Source organism: Phascolarctos cinereus, unplaced genomic scaffold, assembly GCF_003287225.1.
Source record: "Phascolarctos cinereus isolate Bilbo 61053 unplaced genomic scaffold, phaCin_HiC Scaffold_9;HRSCAF=440, whole genome shotgun sequence".
NCBI classification, from domain to species: Eukaryota; Metazoa; Chordata; class Mammalia; order Diprotodontia; family Phascolarctidae; genus Phascolarctos; species Phascolarctos cinereus.
This window is the reverse complement of record NW_027556402.1, coordinates 204,732,014-204,755,803: the sequence shown is the minus strand read 5'-3', so window position 1 is coordinate 204,755,803 and position 23,790 is coordinate 204,732,014. Positions and strand designations below refer to the sequence as shown.

The following is a 23,790-nucleotide window of genomic DNA, read 5'->3' as shown; positions in this document are numbered from 1 at the left end:
AATATTCTAGGATTCATTCCTTACTCTGCTATTGCTGTTGCCCTATCTGGAGTTTCTGCTACATGAACCTAAGTCTACATGAATCCTAACTTTGAGGCTCAGCCCAGGCCCCTCCTCCATACTGTCTTCTCTGACAATTCCAGCCCTCCCTGATACTTTTCTTCTCTGAATTCCCACATCCCTGAGCTCACCAGTTCACTCATCACATGTCTCAACCTGCTTCATACAGATCTTCACTAAAATGTATTATATGTGAATTCTAAATGTGAATCTGAATATCTTGAATCTGAATTCAAGAGGATGCCTATTGCTGCATAAGGACTTAAACTTTTCACCACTCAGCAGCACGTGTGTGTGTGGGTCCATGGGGTGAAATGGTAGGGCTAGAAATGGAAATGTGAGGAAAGGGTGGGAGAAAAGTAAGAGTGGCTCATGAAGAAGGGTGTGGTGAAATGGGATAGGCTAGGCTAGGCCAGGATTGAATGGTATAGGCCTAGGGTACAATGAAGGACAACGGGATTGGCTGGGAAAAAAATGTGGAGGTTTGATGTAGGATGGGACAGAATGAGATAGGGTATAATGGAGAAGAAAGGCATTTAGAATGTAAGATTCTTGAAGGCATGGACTTAATCTCTGTATTCCTAATGCATAATAGAATACCTTACACATAGTAGGCTCTTTATAAATGTTTGTTGAATTGAATCCAACGTGGCTTGGCATGGGGCAAGCAGGATAGGGAAAGGTGAAAATCAATAAATGTCTGGTAATTTATTGAATCGAGTTCATCCCAGGCCTTAGCTGCCTGCATTCCCAGGGTTAGGCCCATACAGAAGTGCCATCTACTCACTTGTCCAGTCCAGGACGGTGCCTTCCTGCAGCTGGCATGTGGAGGGGCCAGAGCCGCTGCGCCATATTGTCAGGGCTTGTAACAGGATCATGATGATCACACCTTCAATTTGTCTGCAGCACAGATACAGCCAGAGCCTGAGTCCTTGTCCTTCCTGGACTCCTGACTCTCAATGCTAAAGGCACTTTCCCACCCAAAGAGACCACACAACTCCCCAGGCATCATGGTACAAAATTAGACCCTGACTCTCTAGGACCAACAAGACCCTTTGTCATGGCTGCTCTTTCTCTCAGGCAGCCTTCTAAGCTAATTTTGTTTTGGGGTCCCACTGTCACTGTGGTCTGGGATGAGGGGGGAATGAGGAGACAAGTTCAGAAAAGAAGTGTGAGATATCTAGGTCTGAAGTGGGTACAGAGATGGAAAGACAGGAATGAAGGAATGGGATCAGGAGAGGGATAGTGGGCAGAGTGAGACACTTGGGAAGGGCATAGGGGTGGCTACACAGGATCGGAAGAGGTCAGGGATTCCTGATAGCCTGGGAAGATGTTAGGAGACAGCATGTAGGGAGGATGTAGGGTTGGCTGTACAAGATTCAGCAGAAAGAAGGAAGATAGGAATGGGACATTTGGGTGAGTGTAGGGATAGTCACACAGAGTTGCCAGGGAAATGGGAAGGCAATAAGGGAAGCCAAATGGTGTTGGCGGAAAGAAAGACAGGAATGATACATTTAGGAAGTTGTATAGTGGTCACACAGGGTTAGCAGGTGGATGGGAGGTTATAAGGAGGATCACGCGGGGTTGGCAGAAGACAGAATGTACAGATTGCTGGACATGAACAGAGGCAAGTTTGGAACACTTGGGAAGGATGTGTCCATGGGGAGTTAGCAGAGGACCAGGGTAGTACTTACCCTATCACAAAGACCAAACCCGTGGAGGTACCTTCTCCTACTGGATAGGAACATTCAACTGCTAACTCAAAGGAAACTGGGCAAATGGAAAAACCAAAGAATCCTAATAGAGAGCAGACCACAGCTATCCACACCTTCTGGCCCTGGATCTGAGACACCTAGAGCAGAGATAGCATAATCATTAGGAACACTGCCCTGCTCCTGCTTCCCCCCCCCCCAGGTCTATGGCTGTTATGAAGGGCTGAGCCAAGACAGGGGCAAAAGTCCTTTTCTCTTCTTTTTTTTTTCTCTTTCCCTAATTTCTTTTCCCCCCCATTTAATGGTAGTTTATTTTTTCCAATTACATGTAAAGATAGTTTTCAATGTCATTTTTATAAGATTTTGAGTTTCAAATTTTTTTCTCCCTCCCTTCCCTCCCCTTTCCCCAAATCGACAAGCAATCTGATATAGGTTATACATGTGCAATCATATTAAACCCATTTCTACTTTAGTCATATTGTGAAAGAAGAATCAGAACAAAAGAGAAAAATCACTGGAAAAAAAGTGAACATAGTCTGCTTTGATCTGCATTCAGACTCCATAGTTCTTTCTCTGGATGTGGATAGCATTTTCCATCAGGAGTTTTTTGGAATTGTCTTAGATCACTGTAGAAGAGAAGAACTAAGAGAAGAACGAAGTCTATCAAAGTTGGTCACCGCCCAGCGTTGCTGTTACAAAAGTCCTTTTTAATGGGCGAAAATTCAAGATTCAGTGAAAGAAAAAGGCCTGTTCCACAGAAAGATCATCCAACATCAACCACAGACTGACCTCTAACCCCAAGCCGAGGGATCGACCCTCAAATTCATAGACACATGTGACTTTGGACACAGGGGCCGTGGATCAGTGGAGAAAGTTTGATAAATGTTGCTGGGCATTACCAATGCGTGCTAAATACTGTTAGATGCTAAATAACATTCATTAAGACTTTCAAAACAGTCCACATGGCCAAATGCAAGATTTATGGCTTTCCCGAAAGTGGATTATTGTACCCATATTTCTAAACTCTGATTCCTTTAGCCTCCAAGCTTGGACCCTATTACTATTTAGTTAAATAGCTGAATATTATTTACTACAGAGACCGTGATCCCCAGATACCAAACATGGTTCTGTGTGCTGATCACAAATACTGAACAAGCCACAGCCCAGTTCTCTACATCTTCTCATGCTAAAAGGTAACCATGTACACCAATCCCTTTTATAAAAGAGAATCCATTACTCAGGTCTCTCAGAATTTCATAATGTAGCTCTTGTTATCTCCAGATCTGAAGCACCTATCAGAGCTGTTCCCCATTTCCACTGCTATGGTGGTGGAGAAAAGAGGGTGGGGAAATGGGAATAGGGATCCACTTCCTGGGTCAAAAAAAAAAAAGAGGGAAAAGTACACAAAAATGCTTACAGCAATACTTTTTATATGCCTATAATGGATTAACTAGTTGGGAAATAGTTAAATTGTGCTCCTTGAGTGTAAAGGAATATTACTGTGTCATAAGAAATGATGAATTTGAAGAATTCAGAGAAATTTTGGAAGACCCATATGAATTGATGCAGAGTGAAGTAAGTAGAACCAGGAAGACAATTTTTTTTAAGAAACAAAAAAAAGTTAAGGAAAGCACCACTGAAAGACTTCAGGCCTCCAACCAGGGCAACAACCAATTATGACTTCAGAGGACTGAAAGGAAGCAAGCTTTCCATCTCTCACGAGAGAGGTGGTTTAATTTTCTGGCATGGTGCTGGTAGACTGTCCGTGTTTCACAGGTATACAATAATAAGGTCAGCACAGTGGCTCTATAGAACTTCAGTCTAGTAGACAGTCTAATACCTCTTTTCTCCCACACTTTCCTTTGAAGCCTCCCAAACACTGAGCTAGCTCTGGCAATGTGTGCATCAATCTCGTAATCTATGTGTACATCCCTGGAAAGTATACTGCCAAGTTAAGTGAACTTATGTACAACATTCAAAAACTTTCCATTTGTTGTAACTAATGGCTCCACATATGAATGGTGTGGTGCTGGTTGGTGGAGAATCTTTGTTTCCTTGGTGTTGACTGTCAGGCCAAAATTAGCATGTGTGGAAAGAATTGATCCATATTTTATTGCATCTCAGCCTCATAAGTTGCATTAAGTGCACAGTCAGTGAACAAAAAGTAACATACCAACTCTCCTTCCATTTTAATCTTAGCTTATAGCCTTTTCAAGTTAAATAATTTACCATCAATATGGTAGCTGACCTTGATGCCATTTTCGCCCTTGGTGAAGGCATCTGACAATATTGCAGAAAACATCAAGCTAAAAAGCATGGAGGCAAGCACACAGCCCTGCTTCACTCCATTGGTGACCAGGAAAGAGTGAAAGGATAGTCCTTTATCCAGAAACCATGCAAGGCCATCATAAAACTGGCATGTAATACTGATAACTTCTCCAGGTAACCAAATTTTGCCATGATCTCCCACAAGCCTTCACAACTGATAGCATCAAAGGCCTCGGTCAGGTTGACACATATTGACAGATCTTCTGAAGATCGCCTAGTACGATAAGATTCCAGACACTGAGGTTTTCTCTTAAGCTGAACTGCCAAGAATTCAAACTCTGCTGCAGAGAGTGCAACTCCTGGCTGGCCATTCTGTTCAAATGCCAAACATATATTTACCTAAAAGACTATTTTATGAAGAACTCGAACAAGGGAAACACTCACAAAGAGGTCAGAACAAGTGGCATAAGGACACTCTCCAGGTCTCTCTGGTATGGATTGTGAGATATGGGAGGCACTAGTGCAGGACCACCTAGCAGCAGCACAAAGGAATCATGAGATACTCAGATCTGAAGATGTCTCCATCCCAAATGTTAAAATAAACTATTTGTGCCCAACCTGTGATAGAGCCTTCTGAGCCCATGCTGGACTGGTCAGCTACAGTCAAATACACTGTCCCTTGACCCCATCATTGGGATATCATTGGTCCTCTTCAAGTACTAAGGATGAACAACAACAATAGAGGTGGTGGACTGTAGGTGTGGAGTGAGGCATATGTCGTCAGCCATGGCCAATACATTGATTTGTTGTGCTTAACTCTATTTCTTTGTTACAAGGGAAGGTTCTTTTGGTGTAGGAGAGGATGGTCATTGGAAAATCATCATGGATTATTAATAAAAAAAATTAGCTAGCATTTATGTATTACTTCAAGGTTTGCAAAGACTTTATAACCATTACCTCATTTTATCCTTATGACAATTTTGGGAGGTAGGTGCTATTATTATCCTCATTTTACAGATGAGGAAACTGAGGCAGACAGCATTTAAGTGACTTGCTTAAAGTCACATAGATAGTAAGTGTCTGAGGCCTATTTGAATTCAGGTCTTCATGACCCTAGGTCTAGCACTGTGCCCCCCAATTTAGATTCCCCAGTATTTAAAAAAGGACATCAATAAAACATTTTTTAATCTAGAGAGAGAGAGAGAGAATGTACACTTCTTCCCAACAATGGGTCAGGGCCTTACAGAAAATGATAAGTTGTCCTTGGAATGATTCACAAGTTGCCTTTGTAAGAGTATAAGATATAGGTTTGAACGTCACTCCAATGCTCCAAAACTTTCAGTGGCTCCCTATTCCTTATTCCCTTGCCCTGGATTAAGGTCCCCCACAATCCGTCTTCCAACTATTCATCAAACTTCCTGCAATAGTGCTAATTAAAGTGCAACTGACAGCTTCCTTACTTGCCTTGACAATCTCATTCTTAAATCAAACGAAGCAACCAGGTGAATGGCTATTCTAGATTAGATTTTGTCCAAAATGGTTAACCTACGGATAGGTCAGAAACCTTAGTAGGAAGTGGTATCACTTTACAATTCATGAGAGAAAAGCTAAGGAACGCTCGCTTGATGTGCATCCTAAACTTTTAGGACAGCAGATTCCAAAGAATTAAGAGAAAATGTGTAGGCTCTCCTGGCCTAAGATTCTAGAGGTAAAGTTGGCTCAAACCACTAGCAGGCCTATACCCAAAAGAGAAAAAGAACTCATGTGTGCAATAATATGTATAATGGTTCTCTTTTATTAAAGCAAAGAACTGAATGTGAAGTGGATGCACCTTAATTCAGGAATAGCTGAACAAATTGTGGCATGTGAATGTAATGGAATATCATTATGCCATAAGAATTGATAAAAAGATGGTTTCATAGAAACTTGGGAAGACTTGTATGAATCGATGCAAAGTGAAGTGAGCAAAGCCAGAAGAATAATTTAATAAGAAAAACAATATTTTAAAGACAAACAGTTTTGAAGGACATAAGAACTCTGATCAATGAGAACTGACCAACCATTACTCCAAGGGACTAATGATGAAGCATGCTACCCCCATCTCCTGATGGAGAGATAATGGACTTAGGATGTAGAATGAAACATAAAATTCTGGACATGGATAATGTGGGAATTCGTTTCATTTGACTATGCATATTTGTTATAAGGATTTTTTTTTCTCTTTCCTTTCTCTCCAACCCCCTGTGGAGACCAAGGTGGAGAGAGAAAATAAATACTTATTAATTGAAAAAAATTCAAAGTAAAATTTAGATTAAAAAAGAAAAGAGATAGGGGGCTCTCAAGAATAAAATTCTAATGTTGGCATCTTGACAAATTCTATATTTTATTGTATTCTATAGACCACTTGTGCTTCATAAATAAGACTGCTCTTAATACTAAGACAGCACAAAGCTGTAAAAATGAAGTGAGATGATGAGAGAACACAGACATCAGTCAACAAGCATTTATTAGAGGCCTGGCAATATGTTAAGTCCCGGGGATATAAAGAACAGAAAAAGTCCCTGCCCTCAAGGAGCTTACAATCTAATGAGGGAGACAACATGCAAACAGATATGTACAGAGAAGCTACATACAGGATAAATGGGAAATAATCAACAGAAGGAAGGTTCTAGAATTAAAGGAGATCAGGAAAGTCTTCTTGTTAGGAAATTTTTAGCTGAGGCTGGAAGGATGGCAGGGAAGCCTGGAGGTAGAGATGACCTACATACAGAGATTCCTGCAATGAGGTCCTGTTACCACATCCATATAGAGTACAGCCAATGGTATTGGAAAAAGTCTATTGATGCAATTGCTGAGTCATTGTTAGTAATAATAATACTGATGATGATGATGATAATGTCCTACAGGATCAGAGATGGGCAAATATTGTCCTGATTTTCAAAAGGGGGAAGACACAGTCTTCAAAGTCATACTAGTGAAACAATTATTTCTAGAAAAATTCTAGGATATCTTAATAAGTAGATAATAATTTCAAAGAAATAGGAAAGCTGACATAGTAGCTATTAGTATTTTCTCTTTTGGGGAGAAGTGATAACATTTGTGATATTTTTTCCAAGCATCTGATAGCTTTCCCCCATCTTCAGATATCTGGAAACTCAATCCCTCAAAACTAGATTGTCTCCAATACAGACGTTGTCTATGTGCATTGGTTGGGTCCTTCTGCTCTCAATTTTGTTGGTCTTAGTGCCATTTCTACTTCCTCAAAAAGTACATCAAGAACTGTATTATTGGGGTCTACTGTTGTCACTAATGAAGAATTTGTGTCTACAAAAAAAAAGATCTGTGATTTTATTGCATAGGGAACTCCTAACATGAGAGATCCCTCCACCAGGGAAGATTGCAAGCTATATATGACAAGTAGCTAAGTTCTAGGGAGTTTCTGAGGCACATAACAGTACAATATTTTAGATTCCACAGAAGAGTAAGATGCCCTCAGAACTGGTTGACTGATCAGACTCAAGGAAGAGTCAGGAATGGTTGAATGTTAGAAGCTTGGAAGGTCTTAAGAGTAATGCTGCAGGGGCAGCTAGGTGGCACAGTGGGGGCAGCTAGGTGGCACAGTAGATAGAGCTCTGGCCTTGGAGTTCAAATCTGACCTCAGACACTTGACACTTACTAGCTGTGTGACCCTGGGCAAGTCACTTAACCCCGATTGCCTAAGCCAAAAAAAAAAAAGAGTAATGCTGCAGCAGTCTATGCTTGGCTCTATATTAACACTTTTATCAATAAATCAGATAAAGCTATAGTTGAAATGTTTATCCATTTTGAAGGTGGACTTAAAAATCAGAAGAGATGGCTAATATATATGAAAACTATATATATGTATGAGTCAGGATCCAAAAAATCTCAATAAAGCATCGGACCAAACCTAATTAGGTGGAATTTAATAGGTATAAATATAAAATCTTTCATTTGGGTTCAAAAACTCAACTTCATGAATACAAAATGGGGAAGTAAGAGGTCTTAAGCACAAAATGGAGAAGTAAGGCATCTTTTCATCTGAAAAAGATTAAAGGGAGGAGGGAGTTTAGAAAACTGTAAGCTAATGCTCTCATAAGCTGAATAGAGAGAAAATATATCCAGACTAGGGAATTGACAATCTTGCTGTACTGCGCTCTAGTCTGACCTCATCGATGGTATTGTGCTCATCGTCACAAGTTAGAAAGGATGCTGACAAACTAGACACTATCCAGAGAAGGCCGATGAGGATGATGAAGGGCTTCAAGATCATGCCATGTTCTGAGAAGTAGTTGAAGCCTCTGGAGATGTTTCTCCTGAAGATGAGAAGATTTGGGGGGAATTGACAGTGATCTCTAAACATCTGAAAGTCCCCTGATATATTGGAACAAAATTAAGCATTTGTAAGAGCCTAATGGAAAAGACTATTCTGTAAGGATAGGAGTTGAGAATCCCCTTTGAGTTGATTCAGCTGAGTGAGACTCCTATCATGATTCACCAGGTAAGCATGACACCTGTACTAATCTGCCCAAAAGTACAAAACTAATAGGAATTAGTGGGTGTTGCAGAAAAGCAGATTTTGATTGGGAAAAACTTTTTAACAATGAGAGCCATCCAATAGTGGAACGAATGGCTGCTTTAGGAGGTCGGAGGTTCTCTCTTATTAGCAACCTTGAAGCAAGGTCTACCTGACTGCTTGTGGAGTACAGCATATAAGGTTCTTGTTGAAGCTTTTGAGGTACCTTCCACTGAGATTTTGTGATTCTCATTCTGTGAAAACATGCTGGGCCAGACCTAACCTTATTTCCCATTTTGGCAAAGTTATTGGATTGATAAACCAAAGAAATACTCTGAAGTAGAGGGCTTTAAAAAATAGTAAGTACCTAAGAAATGGTGGTGGTTCAACCTAGATTTCAGCAAAGTATTTGACAAAGTGCTTTGCTTGTGGACAAGAAGGAAAAGTTTGGGCTACATGTTGATACAATTAAGTGGGGTCAGAGCTGGTTCAGTAACGAGGCCATAGATGTAGTGAATAATGTCAATGGGGAGGCAGGGCAGTGGTGCCCCCAGAGATCGGTCCTTGGCTCTGTGCTACTCAGTAGTTTTATCAATGAAGACATAGATGCTGTCCTCACCAAACTGGTGAGATGACACAAAAATGAGTAGTATAGCTAACGAGCCAAATGAAAGAACTGGGATCCAAAATTCTTTCAATAGGATTCTTACAATAAAAGATGATAAATTTAGTGCTGCAGCATCAGTGGTAAAGTAGGCATGCTATTCCACTGTTGGTGCCTTTCTGGCAAACTATATGGAATTATACAATAAGAATTATTAAAATGTCATACCCTTTGACCTGATGGGGTCACTACTTGGACTATTGATAAAGGAGATTCCTGATGGAGAAAAAAGAGCTGTGGATATAACAATATTCCTAACAGCACTATTTTTAATATCCCTCCTAAACCCCCCAAAGCTAGAAACAAAAGCTAGGTTTTGCAGAATACTATTGTGCCATAGGAAATGGCAAATGTCAAGAATTCAAAGAAACATGAGAGTAACAATATAAAAAGAAATGCACGTAATTCATATGAAGTAAGACAACTTATATGAAGGGTAGAAATAAACAAACAGTCTATGAATAGGTAATCAAGCATGGCAATAACCACAACAATCCATGGTAAATACCTAAAAAAATTTTTAAAGGATTTCAAAAATACGAGGGATGGTTTGGTTCTTATTGTGCTAAAGTAAATATATGTAGCTTGGAGTTCGGGATAGAGAATCAGCAAATAACAGAAAAGGATGAGCACGTATGCAATTCATCTCTCTTTGGTTTTATTTTGTTTGCTGTTTTTAAAAATCTTTTGCTGCTATTGATATGTCTAAATACTTACACTTCTCAAGAGAAGTTTCAATAATATTTGGTTTATTAAAAAGTTTTAAAAAGATCTTGAGCCCAGAATGTAGACCTAACTTAGCAAGATGGAATTAATAGAGATAAATGAAGAGTCCTAAAAAAAAGATCAATAGCATAAATAACATGATGAGGGAAGCATAACTAGATAATAATTCAAAAATTAAAAAAACAGAGGTTTTAATTAACTAGATGCTCAATGTGTCCAAAATGTGCCACAGTAGCCCATGTCTATTAATAGAGCCTAAACACAGGCACTATTAATAGAAGTATAATACTGAGAGTGAAGGGGGTGATAGTCAAACAATCAACCAGCAAATATTTAATTAAGCATTGCGCTAGATGCTGATGCTGGAGATAGAGAAATGAAACAATCCCTGCTCTCGAGAAGCTTACATCATATCTGTGCTATCGATAGCCCTGCCATACTCTGGTAGCCAGCCTGTCTCTGGATCGTTGTGTCTAACTCTCAGCAAGACATTTTGGTAAGGATACTGATGAAGTGGAATGCATCGTAAGGATGGCGAGGGGATTGGACTGCGTAGCATAGGAGCATCAGTTAAAGGTAGTGGAGCCTGCAGTTTAGCCTGAAGAGAAAATTTCACAGCGGCACAATACTTTTTCAAATGTTTCAAGTCCTATAACATAGAAGAGGAATTAGAGTTTCCCAGAAGTAGGGGGGCAGGGGAAAGGTACCAGTTTTAGAGCGGCAGATTTCATCTCAATATAATAAGGAATGGCCTTTCAGGGAGATGTAAGTCAAAGCTCTCATCTTCACAATTCCCTTCAAACATAAAAACAAAAACTCCCAAATGAAACAAAATGGTTAGAAATTCACACAAGTATATTTAAACTAACCAAAGAGACAATGAGAAATCTGAAGCATGGTTCTGATTCAATAAAGCACATATTGTGGAGTTTATGAAAAGAAACAGGAGAAAGGCAAATGGAAATTGCAGAAATAGTATAAAACGGGGGAAGCTAGGTGGTGAAATGGTCCTGAAGTCAGGATGACCTGAGTTCAAATCCAGTCTCAGACACTTACTAGCTGTGCAACCCTGAGTAAGTCACTTAACCCCTCTCGCCACTCCCCCCAAAACAGTATAAAATATAATGTAGCTAGGTGGCACAGTGGATAGAGCATCAGACCTGGAGTCAGGAAGACTTCTCTTCCAGAGTTAAAATCCAGCCTCAGACACCTACTAGCCGTGTGACCCTGGCCAAGTCATTTAACCCTGTTTGGCTCAGTTTCTTCATCTGTAAATGGAGCTGGAAAAGGAAAGGGCAAACCCCTCCTGTATCCTTGCCAAGAAAACTTCGGATGGGGTCACAAAGAATAGGACATGACTGAAAGGACTGAGAGACAGCAGCGACAATCCTGAGAAATACAATCAAGCAACCAATGATAATTTTCTAAGTCCTTATGATGTGCCAGACACTGTGTGAGGCACTGACCAAAGGGATGATAGACACGCTTAAGGAATTAAAGGAAGTGTTACAACCAGCAAATAAAAAAACCAGAGAGGCATTAAAAGAAGTGAATGCAACAACCCAAAATCTCAAGAGGAGATGACAAAATTCAGCAAGATGGAGAACAGCACAGAGAATCTGGGCACTATAAGTAGGCTTAGGGTAGTAGAAGAAACAGCGACATATAAAGAGCTAGAAAGACAAGACAAGCTCAGAAAAGCACCCAGGTGGAAGAAGATTGGGAAGTGATGGATTTGACAGTCCTGGAAAGACATAGAAGAAAAAAAAGCTTCCAGGAACTTGCACAAGTATATTTCCCAGAACTTTTTTTTTCCTCTAAGGCAACACTCTGCAAATCAAATCTATGGCATCCCAACAGAGAAATTCAAAACTCAACCAGCCCAGTCTGTTCATTGTCAAACTTCAAAACAACAAAGAAAAAGTCCTTGAAGCTGCCAAAAGGAAGAATGAACTTTTTGGTCAAAAACCATTAATCACGGTCACAACAAGGTTTTCCTTCAAGAAATAGAAATGTCCAAAGAAATTGGAGCAAAACATTTAGAAAAGTTGTGGGAACTAAGTTTTGTTCCCAGAATCAGTTTTCCAGCAAATCTAAGTATTGTAGTTGAAAACAACAAAGGTGTTTTCATGTGGAAAAAAGTCACACTTCATAATCAGCCTTTGGAATTGACCTTGGGATATACTGAAGGGAGTTAAATACTATGCTACTCTAGTTGGACAAGATTCTTTCCCACATACACGTTGGATATTTTGTTACTATGCCTTGAAGGAGGGAGAGAGAGAGAGAGAGAGAGAGAGAGAGAGAGAGAGAGAGAGAGAGAGAGAGAGACAGAGACAGAGAGACAGAGAGAGGAAAGAGAGAGAGAGAGAGAGAGAGGAGGGAGGGAGGGAGGGAGGGAGAGAGAATTATAGTTTAACTGTTATTTGGAAAGATTAGTCCAGGGGTGGGGAACCTGAGGCTCCAGGCCACATGTGGCCCTTAGGTCCTCAAGGATGGCCCTTTGGCTGAATCCAGGGCTGCACTTGAGGACCTAGAGGGCCACATGTGGCCTGGAGGCCTCAGGTTCCCCACCCCTGGATTAGACAATCATGGCTGGAGACAGACTGTGGAAGGCACAAAGAGAAAAGACTAAGAGAACTTCTTTTCTGAGAGGATGAATGAATGAACTTTCATCCCTGAGAAAGCTTAAGAGAGAACCGAGTTTAACTCTTATGCTGTGGAAAAGATATGATGTGCATAAAATAATAAAACGAGGCACAGAATTGTACTGTAGGAAGAGAATGGGCTGAGTCACATTTGATGAACTGTGCGGTATTTTCAATGATCCTAAGCTATCTCCTCATCACATATAAACCCTTCTGTTTTATTTTTATTTTTATTTTCATATTCTTTCAGGGCTGCCACACGGCTACAAATCATGAAACACCACAATCTCCAAAAAATCAAAATTACCAATGCCTCAGAAGACAGTGGAGGTGCATGGAGGTGCATGGAGGTGCATGGATGTGCATGGATGCAGAATCACAGAATTTCGGAGTTGGAAGGAACCTCAGTGGCCATAATCCAACCTTTACCTGAAGATAAATGTTTGTGGAGGAGATTGATCAAAAAAAAAAAAAAGAAAAAGAATTCATTTTGCCATGTATCCAAAGTGAGTGGCAAAGTAGATGAGCATTGGACCGTCAGTCAGGAAGATCCAAATTCAGATCTTGCACCCTGGGCAAGTGACTTAATCTCTCTTTGCCTCAGTTTCCTCATCTGTAAAATTGGGATAATAAAAGCACCTTCCTCCCAGCATTGTTATAAAGACCAAATGTGGTAATAATTGTAAGTGGCTGAGCACAGTGCTTGGTACACAGTAAGCACAGTTCCTGGCATATGTTAGTTGTTATTAGTAATACCTGTAAAATGGGGATAATAACAGCACCTACATCTCAGGACTGTTGTGAGGATCAAAAGGATAATATTTGCAAAGCATTTCACAAACCTTAAGGAATTGTATAAATGCTAGCTATCAATATTACAATTATCATTATTAAATTTAGAGCCCACCGTTCACCTATAGCAGAGATTCTTAACCTTTTGTCATGGGCTCCTTCAGCAGCCTGGTGAAGCCTAGGGACCCCATTCTCAGAATAATGTTTTTAAATGCATAACATAAAATATAGAGGATTCCAAAGGAAACTAAGTATGCTGAAATAGAGATACCAAATTTAAGAAAAGAAAAACAAGTTCAGAGACCCTGGTTTAAGAACCCCTGACTGATAAGTGCCTGTCCAAGCTAGATGTACTGAGAAACTAGTAAGATAGACTCTCTAAATGCATGTCGCCATCTGGGGTGTAGGTAGTCTTCTTTCCCCTTGTTTTTCCCATGTGGAACGCTGGGCCAATCCCTGCGGATGACTCTGGACCTCAAGAAGGAAGCCCTACCTACCATATTCAGAGACCACACAATCAGCATGATGACATCTCTGATTATTCTTTCAACTCAACTCTCAGTGCGATACTAATCATAATACCAATGTGCTGCTCTATAAAAATAAATAAAATGATAATAAAATTTATGTGGAATAACAATGTTCCAGGAATATAAAGGCAAAGTATGAAAAAGTTGTGGAAGGAGGGACTTGCTACAAGCAGATTTCCAAACAGACTCTAAAGTGATAATAACGAAAACTATCAGTCACTGAATATGAAAAAGAGAAAAACAATTAATGGAACTAAATAGAAAATACAGAAGTAGAACAAAACATATAAAAAAGATCAATGTTTGAAAAATCCAACATTACAAAACACTGGGGAAAGGAAACAGATTCAATAACTTTTGGAATAACTAGATATCAGTATGACAAAAAAATATAGAATTAAATCCCCCCGACTTTTTCAGCTTCCTTTAGGGTGCTGTCTTCCCCTATTAGATGTAAAGCTCCTTGTGGGCCGGGACTGTCTTCTTTTTTCATGTTTGCATCCCCATTGCTTAGCAGAGTGCCAGGCACATAGTATAATGTGTTACCTTGTGTATTATTGTATAGCATAGCATAGCATAGCATAGCATAGCATAGCATAGCATAGCACAGCATAGCATAGCATAGCATAGCATAGCATAGCGTAAGTGTTTATTGACTGACCTGCCCTTTACAACAATAAATTCCAAATGGATCAATTATTTAAATATTTTTAAAGTTATAAGAATCTAAAAGAAAGGAATGGTGTGTTGATCTCAATTGAAAGGAAAAGAAAAAGGTTTACTGAACAAATGGGAGGACTTAATTTTGGAAACAAAATTTGTTGTTGTGCAGTTGTGTCTAACTCTTTGTGAACTCTTTGTGGGATTTTCTTGGCAAAGATACTGGAATGGTTTGCCATTTCCTTCTCCAGCTCATTTTGCAGATGAGGAAACTGAGGTAAACAGGGTTAAGTGACTTGCCCAAGGTCACACAGCTATTAAGTGTCTGAGGCCAGATTTGAGCTTGGGAAGATGAATCTTCCCAACTTCTGGGCCCAGCACTCTATTTATTAGCTGCCCTGCAAACAAAATAGATAGACTCAATTTTGTAAAAATGAAGGGAATCTGCAAAACGACCACAAAAATTCCGAGGTAACCAAAACCAAAACAAACAAACAAACAAATAGATTACATAGAAGTCCTTGAGAATAGCAAAAGAGAGAGACAGAAAAAAAGCAGGAAAACCCAAGCAGGAAAAAAAAGCAGGAAAAGCCACGGAGGGAGAGACTATCCTAAGAGAGAAAGGTGGTCAATCTTTTCAAATAAGGACAAGAATGGAGAAGCATTTGGTGATTAGGAGGTCTCTGATCTAACCTTGGAGAGAGAGCAGTGTGCACAGAGCTGTGAAAAAGAAGATGAATGGCAAGGGGTTGAGCAGAGAAGAGGATGGTGAGAAAGATGGCGCTGGCAGGCCCAGACAACTTTCTCAAGAAGTTTAGCACCAATCTGTCCTTTGTTTTGCTTAACTGTCTATCTTTATTGCAGGAGAGTGAATTCGATTTTTAAGGTACCAAGAAAATATTTTTTTAAAAGAAAAGTCTTTCTTGTTAATATTTCTGAGGGAAATCTGACAAGTTGGCTCAAGAAGGCACTGGCACAAATTTACCAGCGCCCACTCTTCTCCGGGTGCTTCCATTCCTGTCAGTGGACAAATAACCAAAGAACATGGACAATTTCTAAAAGAGGAAACACAGATGCTGAGCGAGGTGAACAGAACCAGAAGAACGCTGTACACAGTCACAGCCACGCTGTGCAATGACTAACGTTGATAGACTCAGCCCTTCTCAGCAATGCAAGGATCTAGGACATCTCCAAAGGTCTCATGACGGAAAATGCTGTCCACATCCAAAGGAAGAACTATGGAGTTTGAATGCATATCAAAGCATACTATTTGCTATTTTTTTTCTTCTATTTTGTTTTGTTTCCTCTTTCTGGTGGTTCTCCTATTGGTTCTAATTCTTACTTACAACATCACTGATGTGAAAATATGTTTAATAGGAATGTATATGTATATAGCCTGTATCAGGTTGCACGCCATCTTAGGAAGGGAGAGAGGGGGAGAAAAATTTAAAACTCAAAAGTTTATGGAAGTAATTGTTGATAAATCAAAATAAGTAAATTTTTTTAAAAATGAAAACAATTTTAATATAAAAATTTTAATAATAAAAAAAATAAAAAATATAAACAAACTATTAATCACCACTTCAAAATCCTCAATCAATCAGGGAAATGCAGACTTAAATTAGGAAGAACTTCCTAAAAACTGTAGCTACCCGAAAGTCTGTCTTGGGAGGTAGCAAGTCCCCTACCATTATAATAATAATAGCTGATATATATAGCTAGAGAATATCACGAAAATCTATCATCTTGTAAGCTAGGAAAAAGAGGAGCTAGGTGATGCAGTGGACAGAGCACCGGACCTGGAGTCAGGAAGACCTGAGTTCAGATATGACCTTGGACACTTATTAGCTGTATAAACTTGGGCAAGTCACTTAACCTTTGTCTGCCTCAGTTTCCTCAACTGTAAAATGAGGATAATAAAAGCATCTGCCTCCCAGGGTTGTTGCAAGGATCAAATGAGATAATATTTATAGAGTGCTTCACACAAGGCCTGGCACTTAATAGTAGACACTGAATAAATCCTTATTTTGTTTCTCCATTTTATAGATGGGGAAACCAGGGCTCTGAGGAATTAAATGACTTGGCCATGATCATGTATTACCCCTTATCAGGAATAGAGAAGGAGACTCAATCAGATAGAGGTTGAACCAAGCAACTTTTAAGATCTTTTCAAGATCTTTTGAGACTTTGAGTGAAGGGAAGAGAAAGGAAGGGGAAGGACTGCATAGTTCTATGATAGTCCATGGCCTGCCAACCTCATTGGGCTGTTGTGAGAACGAGTTATGAATGTTCTAAGTGGCATAGTGGATAGAGCACTGGATTTAGAGTCAAAAAGATTCATCTTCTTCAGTTCAAATCTGGCCTCAGATACTAACTGTGTGACCCTGGGCAAGTCATTTAACCCTGTTTGCCTCAGTTTCCTCATCTGTAGAATGAGCTGGAGAAGAAAATGGCAAACCAATCCAGTATTTTTGTCAAGAAAACCCCAAAATGGGGTCATGAAGAGTTGGACATGACTGAAACAACTGAACAGCAACAAATATAGTCTTATCTCTCTATACCTATTGTCCATATCCCAGTCTCACCTTTTCTCCTTCTCTCCCCTGCCTGTAGCACCACCTTTTCATCATCCCTGTTGTTGACCCTTGGTAACCTGGACCTGATGAGTATTATCACAGCTGGGGCCAATGACTCATCTCTCTAGGCCTAGACTCTCAAGCCCTTTCCTGACTAGACTCAGAATATATCCTTATACTCCTGCCCACTCTCCCTCTCTTATCCTGAAAAAAACCATACCCAAGTCCTGCTCTAGGGGCTGGTTTCAATCAGCAATGTCAAAGATCTCTTTGTCCCCACTGTGGCCTAAGGTAGACACTTACATATTCATTTTTTTTACTTTGAGTTCCAAATTCTCTCCCTCCCTCAAGCCCCTTCCTCATTGAGAAGATAAGCAATATGGTATCCATTATACATGTGAAATCATGCAAAACATGTAGATGGACACTTACCAAGGCAAAAGCGATGGTAGCTAATGTCGTCAGACAAAAACCAATCTTGGTGACTTCAGTGAACAGTTTGGTCCTGTCCACAAAGAGGCCAAGCACAAAAGCACCAATAATCCCAAACACAATGAAGAGAGCACCACAGAGGCCAGAAAATTCCTAGAAAAGGAAAAGGTCGCACTGTCATTAGAGGTCATAGGGCATCTTGCCATCAGCATGGGGCATGTCATGGCCAGGCAAAACATGGCAGGGAAGTCTCTGGTTTTGTCCCTAGCACACATCAACATGCCTATCAATGGACAGCGGCAGCTCATCACTTCTATGGTGGCCATTCAAATCAACAAACATTGATCAAACCTCTCCTAGTTGAGGCCCTATGTTATTATCATCAGGTGTTTTCTGATACCCTCTTTTCTTTTCTTTTTTTGGTGAGGCAATTGGGGTTAAGTGGCTTGCCCAGAGTTACATAGCTAATGAGTGTTATGTGTCTGAGGCCAGATTTGAACTCAAGTCCTCCTGACTCCAGGGCCGGTGCTCTATCTACTGTGCCACCTAGCTGCCCCATACCCTCTTTTAAGAACAGATTAAGAGGATAATCAGAAAAACAATCATGCCCTGTCACTCAGGGCAGCCCCACCCCCACCATCATCATGACATCCATCACTACTCAGTCCAATAAGCATTTATTAAGTACTGACTATGTGCAAGGTACTCTGTTAACAACCAAGAGTACAAAGAGAACCAGCATTGCCAGTGATGATTACCATCACCATCACCATTTCCCCCCCACCCTGTAACAGTAACAGGAAGCAGACAGAGCATCTGTGAGTGGTGGGACCTGGACAAAGTCATCACCTTCATTGTAGATATTCATTCTATGACGAGCCATGCCTCATTCTCACTATTATAGAGAAAAGGAAAACTGAGGTCTGGAAAGACCGAGGTCCTTGCATATATTGGGTATTCAGTAGATATCTATCAGAAACTGAATTAAATGACTAGCTCAAGGTTAGTGGTCAAACCTAAACCTGAACCCAGGGCTCCTGAATCTCAGCCACAGGCTCACCCCCAACGAACCCAACTGAACTGCTTAATCCCCTCGAAAATCCTGCATGTGGCAAAGGTATATGGGCTTGGAGACCTCCCTGATAGACTCCCCTGACACCCTTTGGCTTCATGCCCAGGAAGGAGAAGGAAACAGAAGCAAACAGCAGGTATCAGGAAATTCCCACAAGAGTGCTGAAAGATACCAGCTCATACCCAAGAGTACCTTCCAAAGCCTCAAGGGGCCTCCCTCACCTACCAGACCCTATAACTTCCTTCCCAAAGGACTCTTTAATCCTGGAGACCACACTGACACCAGGAGCCCCAAGAAACCTTCCATTAAAGTCAGGGGAAATCATCTTACATAATTTGGATATACAAGTAGAAGACTATACAAACAAAGAGGAAGGGATGGAGAGAAAACCTGAACGTTACTATCATCCAAACTGGCCAAAAGAGGGAAGAACGAACACACACACACACACACACACACACACACACACACACACACACACAGTTGGCTACACAAATTCATTTCCCTTGGGAAGGAAAAAGGTGAAATTAGAAGGAGGGTAAGTTAAGCGACGGATTAAAACTAAGCAAAGCAAACTCTTAAGGATGTGCGAAAATATAGTTATGTCAGCTCCTTCTGAGATGACAAAGAAGTGGAATCCAAGAGACTGCCCATCCATCTGGGAATGGCTGAACAAGCTATGATACATGAATGTGACAGAATACTATTGTGCTTTAAGAAATGATGAAGGGGATGGTTTCAGAGTGAAGTGAGCAGAACCAAAAGAACGATTTGTATACAATGACAGCAGTATGGTGAAGACAGATAATTGGGAATGGCTAATGATGGACTAATGATTACTAATGAAGAAACACGCCTACCCACCTCCTAATAGAGAGGTGAGTCATAGGGAAGAATGTACAGGCAGTTCTCTCTTTATGTAAATTCACATTGCAAATTCGACTTTAGGTAAGGGATTCTGAAAGAAATCTTCATTCCAAAAAAACAGCTATGTTAACTTTACTGTACAGTACTGTGCTGGGGCTCCTGAGGCCTTCCCCATCCCCACCCCCACCCCCAAAAAACCCACCTCTCCAAGTAAAAGCAGAAGAATGGACATGGGAGAGACCAACACCATGGTGGGTTAGGGGAGGGATCTGGGCTCGCCTTGAGACCTCGGCCTGCTGGGAGAGGAGACCTTTGCCCCTGTTCAGCCTACCTGTCTGGGTGTGCTCTCTGCATGTCTATCTTCCATCCACCAACCCCTGAATACTGCATCTGTCCCTAGCCCTGATATATCACCCATCCTCTCCTGTCTGTGTCTGTATCCTGGCCTCCACGTGTCTGCTGACCCCTTCTTCCTCTTCTGCATGTTCCTCTTCTTGCTCTTGCTTCTGTCCTGGCTCCCACAGTCCCTTCCTTCCTGCCTGCCTACTTCCTTTCCCCATGACAGAGGGTAAATTCGCATTAGACAGAAGAAGCTTTATGTAGAGGTCTGCTATGTGTGTGTATATATACATAATACACATATATGTTTAGATATGTAATATGTAGATATATGCATATATATTATATGGCATAACCAATGCAAAAATTTGCTTTGCTTGACTATACATATTTGTGACATATATATATATTACATATGTATATATATATATATATGTGTGTGTATGTATATATATATGTGTGTATATATATATATATATATATATATATTTCATTCTCGATGGTGGGTAGAGGGGGGGCTGAGGAGAAAAGGTAGATTTTTGCTGATTGAAAGGGGTATGATCAAATTAAGTGAGTAAGGAGCCAGCCCAGGTTGCCATATCCCCTCTCCCTTCTTGATTTTCTCCTCATGCCCATACCCTGTAATTGAGAAAGTTTCTAACCTGTGATATGGGCACATGCTGAGGGAGAGAGAATATTCTCTGGGCCCTGAATGAGGCTGACTAGCTGTGCCTAAGGATATTTTCACTGAATGCTTTCTCTATGTTCAACTTCCCAGGAACATAGGAAGCTCACTGAGGCAAATATGAGCACGCAAGGGAGAAAGAACCCAGGGGAAAACAATCATGGACACACCCAAACTGCCCTGGTCAGCCTCTCCAGAGAGGAACAATAGTTGACACCCATAAGAGTTTGCAAAAACATGGTCCAATAACTAACATCAGAGGCGGGATCTGAACCCACGTCTCTCCTGACTCAAAGCTCACAGCTCTTTACACTATATCATGCTGCCTTTCAAGACAAGTGGAATATCAGCAGAGGGCTAGGATGTATACGGATGGAAAGATATGGAAAATATCCATAAGAAAATTCATCTTTTCCTGTCCCCCAGCTCTGATTCAAGAGCACTTAAAACACCCTGCCAATTCCTGCAGACTCAGTTTACCACAGACTTTATCTCCCTGGACTTTTCACAAACCTTTTATCCAGGATCAAAGAGGTGGGTACAGGTTGGGGATGGAGACTTGGTTAAACCTCCAACCATCAAAACAGATGTGCAACTCCCCAACTTTCTATGGCAGAATAAGAGCAACTCACCAGCTGGTGACCAAGAAGCCAGGGAGATTCCTTCTGCAACTGTCCTGGCATACCTGCCCAGCCCTTGCCATTCCTGTTCCTTGCACAAGGCAATCTGATTGTCGGTGGCCAAGCAAAACCCAGAGTGTGGGAGAAGAAACAATTGTCCAGCTTCATGACCTCACTCTTCATTACCCCATTTGGGGTTCTCTTGGCAGAGATACTGGAGTGGTTTGCCATTTCCTTCTCCAGCTCATTTTACAGATGAGGAAACTGAGGCAAACAGGGTTAAGTGACTTGACTAGGGTCATACAGCTAGTAAGTATCGGAGGCTGGATTTGAACTCAGGTCTTCCTGCCTCCAGGTCCAGAGTGCTATCCACTGTGCCACCTAGCTGGAAACTGCACTAAATGACCTCCAAGTCCCTTCAAACTCTTGATCTATAATCTTATTCGAAGGAGAAAGGAAAGCCTTTGCGCTCCAAGGATGGGGAACAAGGGGAAACAGGGAAAAGCAGCCTCCCCAGCTGCTGGGCTTGTGTTCCCAGGATCCCCATCTCAGAAAATGTGGCCCAATGAAATAATGTCCAAGTATTTGATATATTTTTGCCATTATTGTAAGAATTATTTTCTTCTTTTTTCTATCAGTCTTTCTTGAATATAAGTGTCAATACACAGACATGCAGATTTAGGGGAGTTTATCTTATAACCCAATCCTTTGTCAGAAGCATTTATTAACTCCGTTAATTTTTTTGTTTGGGGTTTTCTAGATACACAGTCATGGCATTTGCAAGTAGAAGTAGTTTAGCTTCTTCATTATGAGTATTTATTCCTTTTATTTCTTTTTCATGCTTCACTGATAAGATTTCTAAAACCATATTAAATTGCAGTAGCAAGAGTGAAAAATCCCTGTTTAATAGCTCTTTTTAATGGCAGTTTCTCCATTATATATATTATTAGCTCATGCTTTCAAATATTTACTTCTCATATTATGGAAAGACCTTACTATTCTATTAATTTTTTTCTTAACCCAAGTGAGTCTTCCAAAGGAAGACTTTCAATCAAAGGCTTTCTCTGCATCTAATATGTGATCATGTTGTCTTTGGGTTTCTGTGGTTGTTGAGAAAATTATACTATTTTCTTGCTCTTAAACTATCCTTGGATTCCATTTATAATTAATACTTGGCCACTTAAAAAAGAATTCCACATTCTACTGATGACTACTTTATTTAGTATTTTTGCATCATGTTCATTAATTATGAGTACTCACAAGTCATTTTATTTCAGTTTCCTGAAGAACTATACCTTTTATTCAACTGCATTTCTATTTGCTGCATGAGGCAATTAGGTGGTGCAATGGATAGAATAATGGGCTTAGAATCAATGAGCCTCATCTTCCTGAGTTCAAATCTGGTCTCAGACTAGCTGTGTGATGCTGGGCAAGTCACTTAACCCTGTTTGCTTCAGTTTCCTCATCTGTAAAGTGAGCTGGAGAAGGAAATGGCAAACCACTCCAGTATCTTTGCCAAGAAAACCACAAATGGGGTCACAAAGAGTCAGATGTGACTTCAAACAACTCAAAACAACAGAACCCTTAGACTTCCCCTTTATCAAGCCCAGGGCTTCATTTAGAGATTAGCCTTCTCTGTACTCTCTTCCCCCTTTTGGTTTGTTGGGGAGTGTTTCTCCCTACCACCCTAGATTATCCATTTCTGTGAAACACAATTCTGAACCTTCAGTGATTTGGTCTTTTTTTTTTTTTTGCTTTTTGGTGAGGCAATCAGGGTTAAGTGACTTGCCCAGGGTCACACAGCTAGTAAGTATCAAGCGTCTGAGGTTTGAACTCAGGTCCTCCTAACTCCAAGGCCAGAGCCTTATCCACTGTGCCACCTAGCTGCTCCGGTCTTATTTTCTTAGCAACTGCTTTATCTTGATTGCTTTAAATGTTTATCTTTTGGGGAAGGAAGCTTTTAGAATTCAAACACTTCTTTGAAGTAGATATATCTCTCTATAAACTTTTCAAAGGCTACTTGCTTCTTAAATATTCAACTCTTGTCTTCATTGATCATGCTAGCATTTGCTGGGTATATAATTCTGTGTTCAGGGACCATGCTTCTTATCTTTGCAAATATTGTATTTCACTTTTTGCAGCTCTCCCTTATGCTCTTGGAAAAGTCCACTGGAAGGGGCAGCTAGGTGGCACAGTGGATAGAACACCGGCCCTGGATTCAGAAGGACCTGAATTCAAATCCGGCCTCAGACACTAACACTTACTAGCTGTGTGACCCTGGGCAAGTCACTTAACCCCACTGCCTAGTCAAAAAGAAAAAAAAAGTCCACTGGGAGCCCAGTGATTGTCTTCTGATAAGTCATTCTTCCACTTTCAGAGCCCATAGAGGGTGACTTTCCTGTTTTGGAAGATGCCTCCTTGCTCCACTTCCTACTTCCTTCCCTCCCAATAGCCTCCCCCTCTTCCAAGTCATCCTCCTCCACTCATCTTCCAAACCAATATTCTGAAGACAGAGGTACTGTCACGTCACTTGAATTGTTAAAGATCTTCTTCTTACTTCTAGGGTAAAACAAAACCACCCTGGCCCAGTGAATCTGGCTCTCGT

The 23,790-nt window shown here is 40.6% G+C and overlaps 1 protein-coding gene across 2 annotated transcripts in view; it reads right to left on the bottom strand.

Annotated features, from left to right (window-relative positions):
• The window catches only part of SLC49A3 (solute carrier family 49 member 3), a 64,291-nt gene that overhangs the window by 4,027 nt on the left and 36,474 nt on the right, over positions 1 to 23,790 (bottom strand). The window contains exons 7-9 of one of the 2 annotated variants that reach the window (XM_021005484.2): positions 17,603 to 17,755; positions 1,755 to 1,912; positions 848 to 960 (exon numbers count right to left, since the gene is read on the bottom strand). In XM_021005484.2, the coding sequence (XP_020861143.1) occupies positions 848 to 960; positions 1,755 to 1,912; positions 17,603 to 17,755 (424 nt within the window). The remainder of the gene's footprint in view (positions 1 to 847; positions 961 to 1,754; positions 1,913 to 17,602; positions 17,756 to 23,790) is intronic. The other variant, XM_078148542.1, reaches the window with a different exon arrangement.